General features: G+C 37.9%; 1 protein-coding gene across 2 annotated transcripts; it reads left to right on the forward strand.

Annotated features, from left to right (window-relative positions):
- The first annotated feature begins 5,365 nt into the window (after window positions 1–5,365).
- Window positions 5,366–15,956, forward strand: LOC122058826 (probable serine/threonine-protein kinase abkC). Of its 2 annotated transcripts, none has more exons than XM_042621513.1 (3): window positions 5,366–5,767; window positions 8,122–9,460; window positions 15,654–15,956. In XM_042621513.1, exons 1-3 carry the CDS (start codon window positions 5,760–5,762, stop codon window positions 15,939–15,941), a joined length of 1,635 nt encoding a protein of 544 aa, XP_042477447.1. In that variant the 5' UTR covers window positions 5,366–5,759; the 3' UTR covers window positions 15,942–15,956. The 2 variants fall into 2 exon arrangements, with proteins under 2 accessions (XP_042477447.1, XP_042477448.1); XM_042621514.1 differs by having other exon boundaries at window positions 8,361–9,460.
- Window positions 15,957–20,777: the final 4,821 nt, after the last annotated feature.

Raw genomic sequence — 20,777 nt, forward strand, 5'->3', positions numbered from 1 at the left:
AAAATTGGCAGTGAAGACGAGTGGGATGATGAAAGTGAAAAAGAAGATGGTCAAAATGACAGTGAATCTACAGAGGATGATGGGTATGGGAAAAATGATGAGGATCCAATTGATGATGACCTATCTGGATATGAGTCTGAAAAGTATTATGGAAAATTTGGTGAACAAAACTATGTGGGTGAAGGTGGCAAGGTGAAGATTGCTGAAGGTAATGTATATGGAAATGTGCACCATTTCAGGGAAGCTTTGAGAGAGTATATACTACAAGAGGGGTTTGATATTATCAGGCTGAAAAATGAACAAACTAGAGTTACAGTTATATGCAGAGCGCCAAATTGTTCATGGAGATTACATGCTTCACCTATATCAGATGGTATCATCTACATGGTAAAGACATATAACCCAGTTCATACATGTATTAAGGCAACCAAGAACAAGCCTGCTACATCTAGATGGATAATAATGAAACTTCTTCAACAGCTGAAGGTTCAACCAGAAATGAAAATAGAGACCATGGCTGATCACATGCAGAAAATATACAGTCTTCAGTTCCACTATACCAAGCTGTATAGGGCACACAGGATTGCCCTAGAGATTAATGAAGGAAGCCATTCCACATCATATGCAAAATTACCTGCTTATGGTAGGTTGGTACTTCAGAAGGATGTTGGGAGTATTTTTAAGCTCCAGTTTGAGAACAGGAACCATATGTCAGATAATCCGATTTTTAAAAGATTGCTTGTCTGTTTTAATGCTTGCAAGAAGGGTTTCTTAAGAGGATGTAGACCGTTCATTGGTCTTGATGGCTGCCACCTCAAGGGCCGGTATGGAGGGGTACTGTTAGAAAAAAACTAACCGGTTTTCATTCATTTCTCACGGTCGGCTAACGGCAGGGACCGATTTGAAATTTTTTGAATTTTTAGGGGGTGGCTTTGACGTTTCGAAAAGTCCAGGGGATGGCGTTGAATAACGACTGAAGTTCAGGGGTGGCAATGCAATTTTCTCTAAATTTTATATTCAGAGGTAGTACAAGATAATTTTCCTATAAATTAATAAGTTTTCAATAAATATACTAGTAACAACTAGAGAGATACTTGGATATTTATCCATTCCAATGTAGTCATTTTGCATGCCAGATGCTGTTACTCTATACAATGTAAGAAATCATTAGATCATCAAATCTAAATACGTAACCTCTAAATAAGATGTTGTGGCCAACATGCATTTGGAGCCACTTGGAGCTACCATATGAAGGATTTTTTGCTCACCACTTAGTTTTATTTGCTCCCACCAAATAGTCACTAGTTTGAAAAGTAAACATTAGAAACATAATTATTGCAGATTAAATGAAGCATTGTTAGGACTTTTATATGAGCTTAACTGCTATCAATTGATCCATCAGGCCCAAACAGTTATAGATTCACTCTGATTAGGAAACTCCTAGCCCAATCCATTATGGGAATGGAATAGGGTTTTAGGAATTCTATTATAAATAGAACTTAATGGTCCTTACAGCCGTTACTTTAATATCTTCATGGTTTTGGAAGCACAGACTCCCCTCACAGGAGTGGTGCATATGTGAGACAATTTCAAGGGTGAAAGGCTGCTGGAGATCTTAACGGATGGAACTCCATTAAGTAGTTCTTCATTGTCATCTTCATGAGACCAATACTCGTGGAGCTTCTAAGCTTACACACCTCTACTCCCATTTATGGTTCATGTAATAGAGTTGTCTCATTGATTATCATAGATACGAAAATATATATGTTTGTGTGTTTTAAGATCTATGAGGGGACTATCATTGATCTTGGTTTAGGGATTCCACTCTCGGTTAAAGGTTATATGGTTAATCTCTTTTATGATTTATACTTGTATTAACACTATGGGGTTGGACATATGATTCCATGGAGTAGAATCCCTAATTCAAATTACTCCATTGATCATCTAGAAATTATCTGCAAGAGAAAGCCATCCATCGATCGATCTATCTGCTACAAGTATCCATCAAGATGCACTAAGGATACCCCGAAGATCACCATAATTACAGAAAACACCTACATAGGCTTTATGATGTGATCTTTTGGGTGTCCTCGTGTATCTTGATGATAACTTTCACCTCCTCCATCTTGAGCGTTCTCTCCCGTCAAGAAGGGTGTGTAATGATGATTTTAGAAGAAGTCAAGAACCATCAGTTCGGTGCATATATAGTTTTTTGATATGAAACAAGAAAAAAGAAATATATAGTTAGTTATAACTTCTTGATGCAGGCTCGGCCAACATATGAAGAAGTACAACCTAAGGCCTAGCATTTTGGTTTGATCCATAATGCAAATAAAGCCCTTGATTAATATTTCTTAGTTTTATTATGTAATGTAAAGGTTTAATCTCAGCCATAGAAACTCAAGTGGAATCGACAGTTAAGATATCGTAGGAGCTTAAGGTTTAAACTCTTCACATCCTTAGTGGATTTCCACCTCAACTCCTTTGACTCCTCAACTTGTGAGCTTAATTTTGACATTTGAGTTAGCATTGAAAAATACAAATTTGAAGCTTGCATCAAGGCATTGGAAACCTCAACTCTTGCATTAAGGCATGAAAGACTTCAACAAATTGAATACATCAAATACTTTTTCTATTTTTAGATTTTCTATTGAGTTTTTATTTTTCTATGTATTTTGTGATTGGTACATGTCATAACTTGCAATTCTAAAAGATGGTTGTAGTATCTTAGGTTAAAGGTTGTAGTTCTGTATAAAGATGATACATTTTTGAGTTGTAAAGATAATACAATTGAATCAAATAAATTTTTAAAGTTGTTCCAAGCTCCTTATGAACTTTGAGGAGTTCCTCTTATGAAACCAAGTTGTGTTTCACCCCATTCTTAAAGAAATTGGGCTTTCAATCAACTTAGAAGAGATGAGCCTTAAACCTTGAAGAGTTGAAGTCGCACCCTTTTAAAGATCCAATCTAGAAGAGTTGAATTTTTTAAACAATTAGCATTTTCAGATTCGGACTATGTACGTTTAGCAACTTGACAGCCCATTTTAAACCCTTTTTCACCCAAAATCTCAACAATACGCATCTTATAAAAGTTGTAGCCTCACCTCTTGTCTTTAATTCTCAATTTAATCACCCTAAACTAATATCAGAGCAGAGAGTTATCCCAAATTACTAGCCAAAGGTCATTCTATCTAAAATTGGTTTTATCTACAATGTCAAGTACTCTCTCGATCCTTGTATTCAAGCTCCAAAATCTTGATGCAAGCTTCAATTTTGTATTTTTCAATGCTAGCTTAAATATCAAAATTGAACTCTTAAGTTGAGGAGTCAAAGGAATTGAGGTGGAAATCCACTAAGGATGTGAAGAGTTTAAACCTTAAGAGCTCCTATGATATCTCAACTGTCAATTCCACTTGAGTTTCTATGGTTGAGATTAAACATTTACATTGTACAATAAAACTAAGAAATATTAATTAAGGGCTTTATTTGTATTATAGATTAAACCTAAATGCTAGGCTTTATGCTGGACTTCTTTATACATTGGCCGGCCAATCAAATAACAATTCCTAAATTACAGGGGTATTTTTTTTTTTTATTCAAAGAAAGGAAAAAAAAAAAAAGAGAAGTTACATTATAGGTACATAGTTAAGGAGTTCCTTCCTATCACTGATCACAGACTTGGTAATTAAGGCCTTTGTTGCTATTTTCCTAAGTAAATACATTGGATAACCATTAGCCTTTTTTACATCAAAAGTAGCTTTAGACAAAAAGTGTTCAAGTTCTAGATGATGAGTTATATTAAACCAAGGCCAGGACAAAAAATTGTTAGGATCTATTAGTGTGTCAAAACCCTTCACAAATTTTTTTTTTTTTGGATTGGTGTGGCTTCTAAACATGCGTCGTTTGCTGATGCCATTGTAGGTGAGGCGTTGGCCATCCTCATGGGGCTCAAGTCTTCAGTTGGGAATGCATCCTTAGAACTGATTGTGGAATCTGATTGTGCTATGCTAATAGGTCATATCAACAACATTTTTGGGGCCGTTCCTATTAATCTCCTTGGTATTGTGGAAGATATTAGAAAGCTAGAATCATAGTTTACCAATTGTTCCTTCCATTATGTTTCTAGAGATGCGAACGATGTCGCTCATTCTCTAGCACAAAAAGCATTGTCCTTGGCAATGACATATTGGCTTCTTTCTACTCCCCAGCTCCTAGACGTATGTAATAAGGATGCCCTGTGCTCCTCTTGTCATGCTTTCCCATAGAATTGCTTCTCACCCAAAAAAAAAAAAAAGTGGAAGTATTAAAACCATTTTTTGATGATGGTTTTGAATTTAAATTTGCTTTCTAAAGTATGGCACCTTGGATCTCATGATAATAAAAAATCCACAAAACTAATAGAGGAGTCATCTCATTAGCAACCATTGAAGCTCTACTCCCTTTTCCATCAAGCTTGGAACCATTTAGGAACTAGTACTGTCCAGTACTGAGATTTAGGTTTTGCCCCATTAACTAAACAAGATAGTACAGGATTGGCACCTTTGGTTTCAATACATACTCTTCCTGAATACCAAGAATCGTCTAACTGTCTTGATTGACACTAAGGGTATCAATAAGTCGGTCCGACTTGGTTTCAGTTTGGGTTGAATCGATTTTAGTGTCGGAATGCTAAAACCGAAACTAAACCAATAAGGAATTCCGGTTTCGATTTGGTTTAAGTTTTGGTACGGTTTGGTTTCAGTTTGTGTTCAGATTCTTATACCGGTCTGTAATTGGGTTGGTTTTGGTTTTTGGTCCAGTTAGGATTCGACTTTCCATACAAACGTATACTAAACTATGCAATTTTTTTTTTTTTAATGAATTTTGGACTATTTTCAATTTCAATTTGGTTTTAATTTTGATCCAGGTTTTGAGCCCGTTTCGGGTTCATTCGATTTTTGGTGCGGCTCTTGCAATACTCCAAACTGAAACAATAAGGCTTTGGTTCGATTTGATCAGACTATTATCGATTCGGTCCGACCAATTTTACCAGTTCAGTTTAGGCGTTGACACCCTTAGTTGTACCAATTGTCTATATAAAACATATAAAAAGTTGACAATAAGGGCAAAGATGCCTTAGGTTGTGTTCTATTTAAGAAATAAATATAAAGAAAAAACCAAAAAATTCCAAAAAAAATATTTTTCTTAAAAAATCTTACAATTTTACAAAAAAAACTTGGGAGGGAAAAAACAAATTTCATCATTCCGTTATTTCAAATTTAAAGGAAGAATATTTCTTAAAAAAAAACAGAATATTCCTATGTTTATTTCTACTATCAGATGAACATGATATAACCCAAAGCATGATCTTTTTAGATCTTAATTCTTAGGTTTTTTTTTTTGATGCAAAGTTCTTAGTTCTTAGTTCTTAGTTCCTAGTAAGAGCTTTTTTCTGGAAATGTAAAATTCAACACAAAATACAAGTGGCGAACCGTCGATTCCATTGGTAGGGAAGCAGCTTGCCAAGACCTCGCCTACATCCATAAACTCTCAAATTTGCGTTTCCAATACTGTTTGGGTCTTCGTCCTCTTGGCTGCTATGCCATGCCGAATCGAAGTTTGGTGACGACGACGATGATGATGATGACCACCAATAACGACCGTGACAATCAACGCCTGAGACAACGACGATTGTTGTCCGCACCAGCGGATGACAATGCCGACAGGAATACCTCACCAGCGTATTCTGCTCAGAACAGCTCCCCGTGATAGCATTCACCATGTCAAGGTTGGTATCTCAATTTGGTTGTGCAAGCTGCAATCGCTTCTGCTTCTTCATTCATCTTTAAAGATTTTCTATTTCCTTCTTGTTTTCGTTGTAAGGTTTTAGCTTCTGCTCCCCCTGCTACCACCATTGGTTCTTATTTTTTCCTAATTTTGTTCGATCAAGTTCTTATTTTCAGCGCTTTTATCAGTTTAGTGTTCCGGTGGTTTGAACGCGTTTTAGTTAGGTTTGGACAAAATTAGTGTTCTTTGTGTCTCAATGTGAAATTTCTCGTCTCCTGTGCTGAATTTGATATGTATCTAGTGAGAGTTTGTTTGAAGAGCTTGCGAATCAAGTTTGGTTTCTGCTGTTTTGCCACCAATCTTGTGTTTAGTTCGTGAACTTTCTTGAATGATGTTTTCTGTGGATATAATTTTAACCATGAATAACTGCTTTATCCCGTTGTAATATACAACTCAAATCAACTCAACTCAACTTAACCGTAATTCAATTAAATGGGGTCGGCTATATGGACCTCTATTCCTCCAATCAGTTATATTCAAAGTCATACAATATTCCAATCCTAAGCTGTACATGTCCTTCCTCACCACTTCTTCTATGGTTATTTTAGGCCCACCTTCTTTTAGCTTATTTAATTTACAATATATCACTTTTTGTACTAAAGCATTCAAAGGCTTTTGTTGCACATCTCCATGCCACCTTAGACTAGTTTCTTGTAACTTATCATGAATTGGGACAACTCCCAAGTTTGCTCTAATTTGTTTATTATTTATTATATCTTTATAGTTTTACCAATCACCCATTGCAACATCCTCATTTCTGCACATTAAGTTTGCTTAAATTTTATTTCTTTACTGCCTAACATCAGCCCCATACGTCACTCATGGTTGTATAATTTCCTTTGGGTTTTAGAGGGATATATCGATCGCACAACACTCTGGATGCACCCTTCACCATGCACCTTATTCTAATTCTTTGTATAATGTCATCCTCTATTTGTCCTTCTTTATTCATGAGTGAACCTAGATTTCTAAATTATCGCTTTGTGGTAATAACCTATCACCAATTTTCACCACTCCACTCTCTGTCCTAGTGTTACCAAAGTTACACATCATGTACTCTGTTTTTGTTCCAAAGTTGATCTCCATAAATCTAACTTTGCATTTATCTCAGCATTTGTTTCATTTACCAAAACAATATCATCTGCAAAAAGCATACACCAAGGGATCTGATCTTGAATATCCCTAGTCAACTCATCCATAATTAGTGCAAATAAATACGGGCTTAGAGATGAGCCTTGGTGTGATCCAACTATTATTGGGAATTCACTACCCTGTCCCTTCACAGTTCTTACATTAGTCTCTACATCATGATACATATCCTTAATTATATTTATATATTTGCTCGAAACATTTTTCTTTGCTAAAACTTGTCAAGTTAATTCTCTAGCAGTTATCATAGGTTTTTCTAAATCAATAAAAACCATATGAAGATCTTTCTTATATGCTCTAAATCTTTCCATTAGTCTCTTAATCAAATAAATAGCTTATGTGGTTAATTTCCTTGGCATAAAATCAAATTGGTTATCTGAAATATTAGTTTCTTGTCTCAGACGTGCTTCAATTATTTTCTGCCATAATTTCATAGAATGGCTTATGTGTTTAATTCCTCTATAATTATTGCAGTTTTAAATAACACCTTTATTTTTATAAATCGGTACCACAATGGCATTTTCCTTGTGCTTAGAATTTTATTAAATAATGTAGTTAGTCACAATAATCCAAAAATTCTTAGATTCTTCCGAACCTATAATGGGATACCATCTGGACCTAGTATACCTATTTTCATCTTTTTTTTATTTTTTCATTTTTTATGCTTCTTTACTTTAGTCACCCTAGTTTTTTGTGTATTTCTAAGATTTGTAGTTTCTTGATGGTTATTATAACCTTCTATATTAGTTTCATTTAATAAACTGTAGAAATATTTAGTCCACCTCTCTTTTATCACCTCATCGTTTATTAAAATATTATCATCCTCATTTTTTTAATGCTTGTAATTTTCTCTTGTGTTGTACTGTAGTATGAACATCTGTACAAATCCTTATATGCACATGTTCGGGGTATTGAAACATGTTCTAGACATGATTCCTACACATCTGAGATGTGATTAAAATGTTAACAGCAGATAAGAGGTCTTTCTTTGACTGGACAGGAGATGGTAGAATTGTGTTCGGTTGCTTTGAAGAAATTAAATAATCTTTTTTACTCTAGTTCCTTCTCATGTAGCTCAAAATTAGTAAAATTTTAGTTTCGTAGCAGTCTGCTTGGTCAAAGACTAATGTGCTTGTTGAAGTGTAGGCTTTTTTCCCATGGAACCATTAGGGCAGTTGCACATTTCCTTCTCGTAAACCAGAGGACCAGCTTTGCAGAGATCAAGAAGCATGGAATATTTTTCATCCCTGTACTACCTTCCTCCATGATTAGATCATATTCACAGTGTAGTTTTTCTAGTCAAGGACATGTGTTGTTTAAATTATTCAAAATGAAGGAGAATTTATACAAGAGCGGTTATTCCAAGAACTTTTCTTTTGTCTCAGCAAGTGATAACATGACACACCATGCCCAAATTGCTTGGAAAAGACTTTCACAGATATGTTCATATAGAGGCTCAGCTTTCCCTCCGATAAGTAGGATTGCTTGTGCTGTCAGCTTGGCATTGGCCAGATCACACCTGGTGGCTCCTAGCATTCTTGCCTTTATTATTGGAGAGGTGGCATGGACGCGGAGAACTTGGGCAGATGCTGAATACTTCCCTCAAGGGAACAATCTATACAATCATGCTCAAGCTGGAAATGTCTATCTAACTTCATTCGTGTTCTCCATCTTGGAGGGTCTTATATTGGTAGTGAGATTGATCTACTTGGCAATTTTGTTTTCACCTGCAACTGTTATGGCTCCATTTGCAGATTGGTTCAGTGGTCGTTTTAGGAAAACATGGCTTCAGCTGGTCCATCGTACACTAGAAATGGCAGGGCCAGCATTCATAAAGTGGGGTCAATGGGCTGCCACCAGACCAGATCTCTTCCCTAGCGATCTATGCACTGAGCTTGCAAAGCTTCACTCAAAAGTACCAGCACATAGCTTTGCCTACACAAAAAGGACTATTGAGAAAGCATTTGGCCGCAAGCTTCCTGAAATATTTGAAAATTTTGAAGAGGAACCTGTAGCATCTGGAAGTATTGCCCAAGTGCATCGAGCTTGTTTAAGATTTTGCTACCCTGGTGAACAGGTCAAGCCCATTGTAGTTGCTGTGAAAGTTAGACATCCTGGTGTTGGTGAAATAATTAGGCGGGATTTTGTGATTATTAATGTGATTGCCAAAATATCAAATTTCATCCCAACCTTGAAATGGTTGAGGTTGGATGAAAGTGTCCAACAATTTGCTGTTTTCATGATGTCTCAAGTTGATCTTGCGAGGGAAGCTGCTCATTTGAATCGGTTTATTTACAATTTCCGAAGTTGGAAAGATGTATCCTTTCCTAAACCTTTGTATCCACTTGTGCATCCTGCTGTCTTGGTGGAAACTTATGAGCAAGGGCAAAGTATTTCCTACTATGTTGACGAGCTTGAAGGAAATAATAGAATTAAAAGTGCACTTTCTCATATTGGTAGTCATGCACTTCTGAAGATGCTTCTGGTACAGTTTCTTATATTTATTTTGTTGTATAGGCAGTTCTTTTTCTGTCATTCCTCTGTTTCAGCTAATGTTTACTCTTTTTTTGTGCGTGTGTGTGTGTGTGTGTGTGTGGACACCGTAAGGCCAATATCATTGGGTGTTATCAAACTAATTTAGTGATTTATGTGCAATTTTTGTCTGATATTTTTTATGGTTATTATTATTGTTGTTGTCGTCATCTTTGTTGATAAATAAACCTTTGTCTATATAAAACAGTGATGCATGCTCATAAGCCACTTTTAACATCTTGCACAATCTACCCTGGCAACTGGTTGGACTAGTTAATGTTAAAAATCCTGTTAATGATTTCAAAACCTGTTTGCAATTGAATATTGTCCATCAAAGGAATTCTGTTTTTGTCTACACTTATCTGACCCCATTGAGTTGGCATCAATCTCAGTTGAGTTGAGTTGAGTTGACTGTCTCTGTCTATAATTAGTAATACTATAAATTGTAATTTTCTATGTTGCTATAAAAAATATTTGGGATTCGCTCTAAAATGCTGAACATGGTTTACTAATAGTAGATTGAAAACAAATGCTTCTGTGTTTGTATTAATTCAACTTAACCATCCGCTATCCTAACTCAATGATTCAGCTACATGAATCCTGCTTCTTTGTCTATTTGCTTGTGCATAATCAATAAGTGCATGATATAAAAATCCTTTTTTAGGGTTTCTTTGGATATCAGTTCATATCCAGTTAAAATATCCTGAATGACATATTGATCTCCAAAATAAACCTAATCTAGTCGTTAATCTTGAAAATTGTAATTCACTTGTAGGCTGCAATTTAAGACGTAAAAGGATGAAATCCCGAGTAATGTATGGCTCCATGGATCTTGGAAAAACCTCTTAAACAGTAGTTATAGATCATGAATCTTGGAAAAACCTGTTCAACAATAGGTATAGATCAGCTTCAATGGACAATCAGCAAAAGGTTACAGTTGCTCCATGTTTACTGCAGTGTTAGAATCTGATCCCAAGACTCTTAATACCAAATAATGTAGAACCAGTACCTTAAAAAAAAAAAAAAAAAAAAAAAAAAAAGAGCAGCCCAGTGCACAAGGCTCCTGCTACTGCAGGTTTTGGGAGGGGCAAACGGATGCAGCCTTACCCCCCGCTTCGCAGGAGAGGCTGTTTCCAAGTTTTGAACCTGTGACCAGTACCTAACTAGGAATTAATTCAGAGATTACAGCAATAAACCCAACAACCAAAACTGAGCACAAGAGAGGAATTAACCAGAGAATAGCAGCAGCGGATTTAGTAACTCAGCACATTTGATGGATCTGATAAACCAATTGAAGGTAGGTCTTATTGGGTTGAGTGAAGCTTCAAAGTCTCAGCCACAAGTTACGGCTAGATGATGAGATATCAACAGATCTCAAAATTAGAAGGTTAAGTTAAGATTTAGAAACTCACAGGTGTAGCCAAATCCAACTAGTGGATGGGGCCCAAATTACCATCAAAGGGAAGGCCCTTCAGAAGAGCTAGAGGCAGGACAAAAATGACCATAGGAGAGGTAGTGAGGAAAGACATGCACAAATTAGGCATTGCCCCTAGTATGGGCTCTAATGGAGCGGATTGGAGGGCTAGGATCCAAGTAGCGGACCCCTCTTTAGCTGTGTTCTACGTCATTAATGTTCTTAGTATTCTGTTTCTTTTAATTTTACTTTTCTTTTTTCCTTGTCTTTGCTTGGATCCATGTAGCCGACCCCATTAAGTTTGGATAAGGCTTTGTTGTTGTTGTTGGAAGGCCCTAGCACTCAAAAAAGCTGGCTGGAATGGATGCTTGGATCTAAAGTTCATGGAGCTTGAAGTTCTCTGGAATATAGCAACAACCAATGGTGTTGCAAGTGGTGTTCTTCAGTCTTCCACCAGGGTATGAAGTTAAACAGCAACAGATCAGTCTCCTTAGCTGCAGCAACTAACAGCAGCAACAGGTCTTTGAATTTGTTTCTGATGTTGATTGTAGCACAGAAAAGTAAAATGGAAAATGAAGAACAAAACAGAAAATAGAGAAGAAGGGGAAGAAGATAGATAATCTCTCTCAGACTAGGGCATTGCTCCCATGGCCTCTCACCTTACTGCACCCCATAGGTTTCTTGCAAAAGGGAAATCAAATTTTTTTTTTTTTTAATTCATTAATTCGTTCTAGAAAGGACCAACAGTCCATTACAGTATATAGTGCTCTGGTAAGCACTAAAAGGGAAGTCTAAGTCTCAATCCCAAGTAATTACATAGTCCAACTTGTAAACAAAACAAAAGGAAACAAAGGACTAAAAATAAAAATGGAAACAAATCCCAACTAACAAACCCAAACTTGTAGTGCAAGACTTGACTAAATTTATTCAAACTTGCTTCCCAAGACTAACCAAAATAGAAACTCAACTAAAGGAGCAATAAAATAGGAAAATAAAGAGCCAAATCACAGTTCACGTGAACATTAACTCGTGGTACTATTCACATAGCAGTACTTTTCCTGAATTCTATTTTTGGTCCTTTTCTTCTTCGTGCTTCTATCTACATTAACTTTATATATAATCACTAGACTTTGAGACAATTAAGATCCTCTAAAATATGTTGAAAATCGACGAGATTTAACCTGTGAATTCTGAAAGTCATTTGGGCTTTAGAATATCATCATAGAAATTAGCTAAAGTTGAGGAAGAATCAAATGAAGCCTGTTTGGACTGGAATTTTAGGGTATGATAGCCCTTATGTAGGCTTAGCACACCAAAGTTTGAGCCCAAACTAATTAGTCTAGGTCATTATTTTTTCTGTCAGGCAGTAGCAATTTCACTTTATAGAAAGCTGCCTAATATTTTGTATCTTTTCAAAAATCAACCAAGCATGCCATACTTATAAAAGGCATGTAGATCAATTAGTCCGAGTTTCGGTTTGGATGAAAGTCCTTGAAATGGTTTCTGGTTAACATGACCAGGCTGGAAAGGTGGTGTGTGTGATGCCTGGATAGGTTATTCCCTACTTCACTGAATTAACTTAAATATTAATTGAAACTTCAACCTAATTCCTGCAATATGTCTCCAATTGTTTTCAAATCATGGTGATTAGCACTCACCTATCCATGCTTAAACATTAGCAGTCCAAGGAAGATACCAAAGCAGCAATGGAGTGGCAGTGAGAACCAGTAACAGTGCCATAGTTGTATTAGCAACAGAGGGAATAAGTTCCTCCAATTCAGTGCAAAGCTCTCAAGATCACCCACCTTTCCTTGCTGACGATCTCAAGATATTCTCAAAAGCTGACTCCCCCTCCACTGAGTCTAGCATGTCTTCTTTGCACCTCTTTGAATCCCTGTCCAGTCTCCACATCAACCTCCTCAAATTCCACCTCTTCCTTGCTGGAGTCTTTGATGCTACCAAAGCTCACCTCCTTGAGCTTACTGGTTTCTTCCTTGGCTCCTCTTGGTCAAATATCTCAGCCTCCCCCTTATCACTGCAAGATTGTCAGCCTAGCATTACATCCTCCATTTGGATCTTATGAAGAAAAGGCTTCAGATTTGGAAAGGCAAGCTCCTCTCCTATGTTGGGCGCCTTGAGCTTGTTAGATATGTGTTCCAATTCTGCTACTTTTACTGGTCAAGTGTCTTTGTGCTTCCCCAATCTATCGTCAAGGCTATGGAATCTCTGCTCAGCACCTTTCTCTTGAAAGGGATGGATTCTGCAAAATTCCTCCTCCCTCTCCATTGGTCTTCTGTTTGTCTACCAAATTTGAAGGTGGTTTGTGGTTGGGAAGAATCAAGGATGTCAATGCCATCATCCTCAAGCTTATATGGAAACTTGTCTCTAAAAATAACTATATCTGGGTCTCTTGGGTCTACTCATCTCTCTTCTGGAAGGATTCTTTTTCGATTGTCTTCCCCTCCGTTGATGCTTCTTGGGTTTGGCACAATATTCTCTTAGCCAAACCTATTGCTCTTGGGCAATCTCCTCCTCCATCGGGGATGGTTCTTCTACCTCCCTCTGGCTCGACTCTTTGCATCCTTCAGGTGTTCTCCTTTTAGTTGTGAGTGCCAGAACTATCTACTCTTCTAGTTTAACTAGAGATGTCCTAGTCACCTCCATCATCTCCAATGGTGTTTGGTTTTCCCCCTCTTCTCTTCACCCTGTTTTTAACGTTTGATCTGATCTCCCCCCACTTGGTCATCGTGGTAGATCGGACATAGTTACTTGGACCCCCTCGTCCTCAAGCCTCTTTAGTTCCTCATCTGCTTGGGATTTGGTCAGATCCAGAAGTCCCTTAGTCCCTTGGCTTAAAATTGTCTGGTTTAAAGGCTACATCCCTCGACACTCCTTCAAAGCTTGGCAGGCTCTCTCCAACTATCTCCCCACCCGGTCTTTTTTAAATCTATAGACAAATCTAGGCGCCCCCTATTTGCTACGTTTGTTGGAATGGTATTGAAGATGCTGACCATCTGTTCTTCTTGTGTCCTTTCACTTCCTTTGTTTAGAAGCATGCCCTCTGATGTTGGCCCTCCAGGAGATGAGTCCTCCCCCTTTAATGAGAGTTGATTTGGATCGACATGATATTTGCAGGTAGCTCTATTAGTTATACAGGCGGTAAGGTTGCTTTTTGTGCCTCCATGAACCGCAATTGGATTGAGTGCAATCTTTGTAGATGGACATCCAACTCTCAATCCTTTGATAAGATTTGGAACACCGTCTTTTTTTATTTAAGTTCTAAGATTTCCTTGCTCCCTTATCATCATGTAAGGGATTCCCCAAGGAACATGCTCATTGTTGTCTCCTGGAGTCTACCCCCTCCATCGTGCAGCCCCCTTGATTGTTGTGGTTTTGTTGCCTTTTTGGTCTTGGTGATAGTTCCCCCCTTTTTTTCTTTTCTTCTTTCCCTATTGGGATACTTCCATATTCTTTCTCTCTTCTTTGATAATGAATTTTTTTTTTTTGCAAAAAAAAAAAAAAAAAAAAAAAAAAAAAAAAAACCTTCCAATTCCACAACTCTACACTCTTTATGTGCCAAAGTGTATATACACTTCTTACTTTCTCCTAAAAGTAGGAATTGGAAACTAATGAAACAAGGAAATTAGTAGCTAGAAATTTGAAACTAACCATGCCTACCATCTATCCTCAAACTATTCAAATCAAAATTCCTTTTTTCTGTGAAATTACTTGTAAGGTCTCAATATCTTGATCTGTTGCATGGTTTAGGTGTGGCTGTGTTGAACCATAAAACCAGGCAGGTTTGAGGGATTCCTCATTAGCCAAAAAAAAAAAAAGAAAAAAAAAAGAAGCTTATAATGCCTCAAAATCATAATTTTAGAATTTACCCCTTATTACCCAAGCCAAGACCAATAATCCACTTCTTTAAAATCTTTGCAATTTTCCCTCCTGCTCTTCATTGAATCCCATGGGCTTCATAATTGTTGTGCCATACTAGAGGTTCAATGTCCATTATACTTTGGTTGCCAAAAGTGCTAATATGATCCCATCTTGGAATAAAGAAGATCTTGAGTTATATGATCTGCTTGAAGAAGAGCTTTATGACATCGAGGAAGTTCTCTCACTCCCCTCAGATAAATAAAATTCTTCCTCATCATCTCAATTGGTTACCTAGCCATGCTTGTGTCCGTAGCCCTTCTATATTTGCAACGTGGAAGGATGAGGTCACCATTTCAAGGTATATATTATCTGAAGTAGACAATGAGGCAGAAAGTATGGTGTAAAATGCTTCCTCATCAGCTCAATGGGTTACTTGGCCATGCTTGTGTTCATAGCCCTTCTATATTTGCAATGTGGAAGGATGACGTCACCATTTCAAGGTGATAACCTTGGCTATATATATATATATTATCTGAACTAGACAATGATGCAGAAAATTATGGTGTTAACTGAATTAAGTATTTGAAGAACTATATGCAACCTTGGTCTTGGTTTTTATTTTGTCAGTCATGGTGTCTTGCATGTTGTCATTCTTGGGTAGCTGTAGTTGTGTACTTGGTCTCATAGCTGTTCCATGCCACTAATGCCTTTGTTTATGATATCTGAATCCCAATTCCCAGTAATTCACTTAGCACATTTGAGTGATTTTTATTGTTTCCGCCAGACAATTAAACGGAATGTTCAAATTATAGCACTGTAATTGAAGTATTCTAAGATGTCATATTCTTTTCAGGTGGATAATTTTCTCCATGCAGACATGCATCCTGGAAATATCCTTGTCCGGGTAGCTCCGAGCAAATCTTTGCGCAAACCCAAGCCTCATGTCATTTTCCTTGATGTAGGCATGACTACTGAGCTTTCTAAAAGTGATCGAGAGAATTTACTCGAGTTCTTTAAGGCTGTTGTCCTTCGAGATGGCCGTACTGCTGCGGAGCGTACATTGAGATTATCAAAAAAGCAGAAATGCCCAAATCCTAAGGTCTTCATTGAGGTAAAATATATAGTGGTTACACCACATTAGAGTATGAGCACGTTAGTAGGCTAATTCTATGAAACACATTATTTTTTGTCAAATCCTTCAATGGAGGCTTTTACAAGTTTTTATTTGTCTGATCTCCTATCCTTGTGGATATTGCAACAACTTGATAAGGAAGGGATATTCGCTCTGGAATTGCTCTACTGAAATAGAATAGGCTCTGGCTTTCAAACTTCAATGAACTCTGCTCCTACTCCCATCTATTTCTATTATGCCTACGCGTGGACTCCCATGATGCTACCTACCACGTCGGTCTACTTTCATGTCTATGTACCTATACCTCCGACTTGAGCGATTTTGATCACCTAGCAGGCAGCTGAAGCTGAGGCGTATCATCAGATTTGACTAATAAAGAAGGAACTCGAAGTGAGACGGTCCGAATCTCGACAGTAATGTCTCAGTTAGATTCTCTTGTCGAACTATGGGAAAACTCCATTCAATTCTTGATGAAAACAGAGTTTTGTGAATTCTCCCCGGAATTGGAAGATCATTTCAAGATCTTTGAACATATTCGAGGGTTCAATGTAACCATTGTCAAATTCTACCACTTCTACTAGGAGTAGCCTTTTTATTGCTAGCTGAATGTAAAGTAATGGCTTTTATGCAATGTTAAAAGGGTCCTGATGTAGTGAGATCGTTTGGATTGTTACAACCTCTAATAGATAGTTCGAAATTGATTCTAAAAGAAGCTAATTCGCTAAGTAGTGCTAATTTCTCCCCTTTTAGAACGGCTCTAGTGGCTACATTTATGTAGTCTGGTCGCTCGGGCCATTGTACCTTTTGATTATTGTATGGTATTGTCAGCTTTTTAGGGTAGGACCATTGATTCATAATGATTCAGAATACCGGCTATGGGTTTATGAAGGAGGTATGGGTAGGACCAGAAAGGTGCTAGTGACATTGTGGCCCCATAAACTCAGTTGCTACCTTATCAACTTTAGCAAATCTTTGATTTAGGATAGTCCAGGGATTTAGAGCACACCTCATGCAGAAAACACCAAAATTTAATCATCGAAACCACTAAAACTGTAGGGGTTAAAATGTATTTACATCTCTATAAGACTCTTATGCAAAGAAGGAAGAAACTCATAAAAGAAACTTTCTAAAAAATAGAAATAAACTTTCAAAAAACATATCAAGGTCCCCAAGCCTTAAATGTGTAGTTATTTCATGCATAATACACCCAATATTTGGACTGTAAGATTGAGATCATTTGGCCATTTCAAGTAAACCATTAAAAACAAATGCTTATATCCAAATAGCATCAAAACAAGCTTCACTCTTCCTGCCCGGTTGCTTCAGTGTTGCTATTTTGGTATGATCACAGCCTTAGGGATTTTGAGTAGTGATAAAGTATATGGGGAAAGAAATATTCTATTGGAAATCTAAATTCAAAGGAGAAAATCAAGAAATTGAAATGTGTGGTAGAGAGGGAGAAATTCAAGGAATTTCTTTAAGTCTTAGTTTCTTCTGCAACACTTTGTTTTGTTAGAGAATAGAGAAAGTTGTTATGTTACTCTAAGGGTAGTTTAGTAATTTGACATTATGTTTTATTTTCTTTTTCCTCATTAGGGAGGTATGTGTAATTTCCCTCCTTAGGGAGGTATGTGTAATATCTCGTAAATATATTAGTAAATGATATATTGGTGTTAGTGAGACTTTACTCACAACACACTATTCACACATGCCATCTCCTCCTCCTCCTCTCATTCTTCCTCATCTACATATTCTAACTTGGTATCAGAGCACATAAGGTTGGTTTGAGAGTTGAGCTACTAGTCTCCTCACTTCTTCTCTTCTCTTTGGAACCCTAGGTTACAAAGGGGTTCCAAGGAAAGAGACTTATATGTGAGAAGCTTGAAGAAAATTTGAAAGAGGCATGCAAGGAGACTATGGGGACACCAAGGGAGTTTTTCCTTTGAAGAAAGAGACATTTGAAGGCTGTAGAAAGCAAAACCAGGCCTAGGTAAGCTCACTGCCAGCCCTGGACCATTTTTTCTCTTTCTCTCTCATCTGGTCAGCTTTGGATCTAAAACCAGGCCCATTTGGATCGCCTTAGGATGTATTCTAACCCCTATGAGTCTCGCTGCAAGCCTCCTTGAGTTGAGGCTATACAACTCAAATTTCTGCTGCTCATAGGGTACCGCTTGCCCTATTTTTGGTCCTTTTTTTATTCTGAAATGTGGCTGTGATGAATTTGACTGCTATGTGGTTGTGAGATATGATGTTTTTTAGGGATATTGTGCTCCTATGTGGATGTTATGACCCTACCCCTTGAAGAAGGTCGATGGTGTGAATCTTTTTTTTTGAAGTGTTTGCTTGGTTTGGCTGCTGGAATTGTTTTTTATTTGGTTCAAGAAAAATTTAGGTAGAGTGTGTACTCCCCATTGTGTTTGTGATTCTTTATAGACAAAATGTCTGAAGATAGTGGACTTGGAGCCCTCTTTGGTGATATTTCAGCTAGTGCATCAAGTAGTGCTTCTCCTACTCCTATGTTTTTTAATAACCCCCATACTCAAATCTCTATTGTGAAGTTGGACAATACCAATTATTTGGATTGGGCTCATCTGTGAAGCTTTCCTTGTAGAGTAGGGGAAAGCTAGGGTATGTTATTGGTACCATTAAGGCTTCTCAACCAGATGACTTAACATATCTAAAGTGGGAGACTGAAAACTCCACTTTTATGACATGGCTGATTTTTTCCATGAAACCTGAGCTTGGAAGAAAGTTTATGAGGAAAGAAACTGCCAAGGATATTTGGGACAGTGTCACTAAAACCTTTGACCGTGTGGGTGATTCGGCCAAGGTTTATCAATTACTTCAGAAGGTTATTGGCATGAAGCAAGGGGATAAAACTATTTCTGAGTATTATAACACTGTCACTAGTCTCTGGGAGGAGTATGATCACTATAAAGATCTCCAACTATCCAATTCGGAGGATAAAGCTAAGGTTTACTGGACACTTGAGAAGGAGCGGGTTCTTATTTTGCTTGGTGGGTTGAATCTCGAGTATGAGCTGATCTGGATATAAATATTGGATCAGTCTCCACTTCCATCCCTTGATGAAGTGTGTAGCTGTTGGGAAACATGTCCACACTCCTTGCCATGTTTTGGTGTTAACAAACAAACATACATCTTTAACTTGATTGTTAAAGTGTGATTAGCTTGAAGAAACCCTTAGAAGATCGAAGATCGAAGGTCGAATCAAGACATGAAGCTAAGCTTAAAGACATGAAACAACAAACAAGAAAGAAAGAAGATGAAGGGCTAAAGAATGGAAGATTCAAGTGAAGAAGAAGACCACTAGGATAGATTAGTTATGTAATTTGTAATTTCCACATATTTATATGCACTCACCTCATGCATGTGCATTGCATCATATTAGAATGACCATAGAGCATGCTTGAGTAGGTATGGAAAATTTCTAAGTGGTATGGAACACACAGTAACCTAACTCAAGGGTATTTAGGGAATCTTAAAGTTAGTATCAGGAGATGAAACCTTCATAGAAGTTGTAGGAAATTGAGTTGTGATTCCAACACAACTGATCTCAAATCAATCCAAGGTTGGACCAAAAAGTTATAGTCAAAACACTGGTGACTGGTCAGTATGACAGAACTTGTCCAGCCGGTCGACCGGAACCATCCGAGACCATAGGCGGTCGACCGTCTGGAAGCCCCGATCGACCGGATCTGTCCGAGACCATAGGCGGTCGACCGGCTGAAAGTTCCAGTCGACCGGTGCCTGTCTGGAAGTACTCCAACGGCTATTTTATTGCCTACAACGGCTCTTAGCGGTCGATCGGCTACCAATGGCGGTCGACCGGTATATCTAGAATATGTCCGTTAGAGCTTGATTCACGAACGGATATCTAGAATATATCAAACTCTAACATTACACGATGTTAAGTAGATTTTCTTAATGCTTTTCCGACCTCTGGTATCAAACCTTTGTTAAGTACGTTGGACCATTATAGGAAAATTCTTCTTCTTCTTCCTCCCCCGTGAAGAATTTTCCTTGTCCTACTGATTATGGTCCTGATTCTCATGGTATCCGTCATGTTTGGAAAGTCAAACCACCTATTCTCCCTTCTGGACAACCAAAAGAGATCTCCCCCGCTGAAGCAGCTCTTAATTGGCAAAATGAAAATGCCATAGTTCAAAACCAGTACTTGGAACGTATTCTTGCTACGACCCAGCACACTCATAGTACTGTTGGCCGGCATACTCAGTTGATTCAATCCCTGAAAACTGAGATGGATCAAGTCCATATGGAACTTGCTGGTATTGCTTCCTCGACTGCTGATACAGCTCAGGCCTTTGCCCTTATAGGCCAAAAAGAGAAACATCTGAGGTTTCTTGAAGCACAGCTTCACAGTCTTCAACAAGCTCCACCTCAGGCGGCAACATCCAGTCGACAGCAGCCTCTTCCCTTGACAGTTCCCAGTATGGCTCCTCAAGATCCTTTTGCCGTATACACTATACCGGCTCCTCCGGTAGTTGCTTCTCAGAGATCCTTTCCCCTTGAAGAATTAAAGGCATTACAACGTCAGCAACGGAATCTGAACCCCAGGCAACAGCAACAGAAACAAAAACACCCTATCCTAAACCCAACCTTGGACAAACCTGCTCCTCCCCAGTTCCAACCATATCCTATGGCTGTTTCCTATCCTGCACCCACACCACCTATTTCTACCTATCCATCACCTTCACCTTCTCCACCTCGAACCAAACCCAAATATCCTCCTATCGGTGCCATAACCCCTTCTGGTGATGATGTCCTCACAGATCTTCTCACCACTTTAGCTCTCCATGATCCCAC

This window comes from Macadamia integrifolia, chromosome 13 (assembly GCF_013358625.1).
Source record: "Macadamia integrifolia cultivar HAES 741 chromosome 13, SCU_Mint_v3, whole genome shotgun sequence".
NCBI lineage: Eukaryota > Viridiplantae > Streptophyta > Magnoliopsida > Proteales > Proteaceae > Macadamia > Macadamia integrifolia.

Excerpts from the sequence above, each read along its gene's own strand:
- LOC122058826 (XM_042621513.1), top strand. Across the intron at positions 9,461-15,653 it reads CACTTCTGAAGATGCTTCTG|GTGGATAATTTTCTCCATGC; the intron begins GTACAGTTTCTT and ends TATTCTTTTCAG.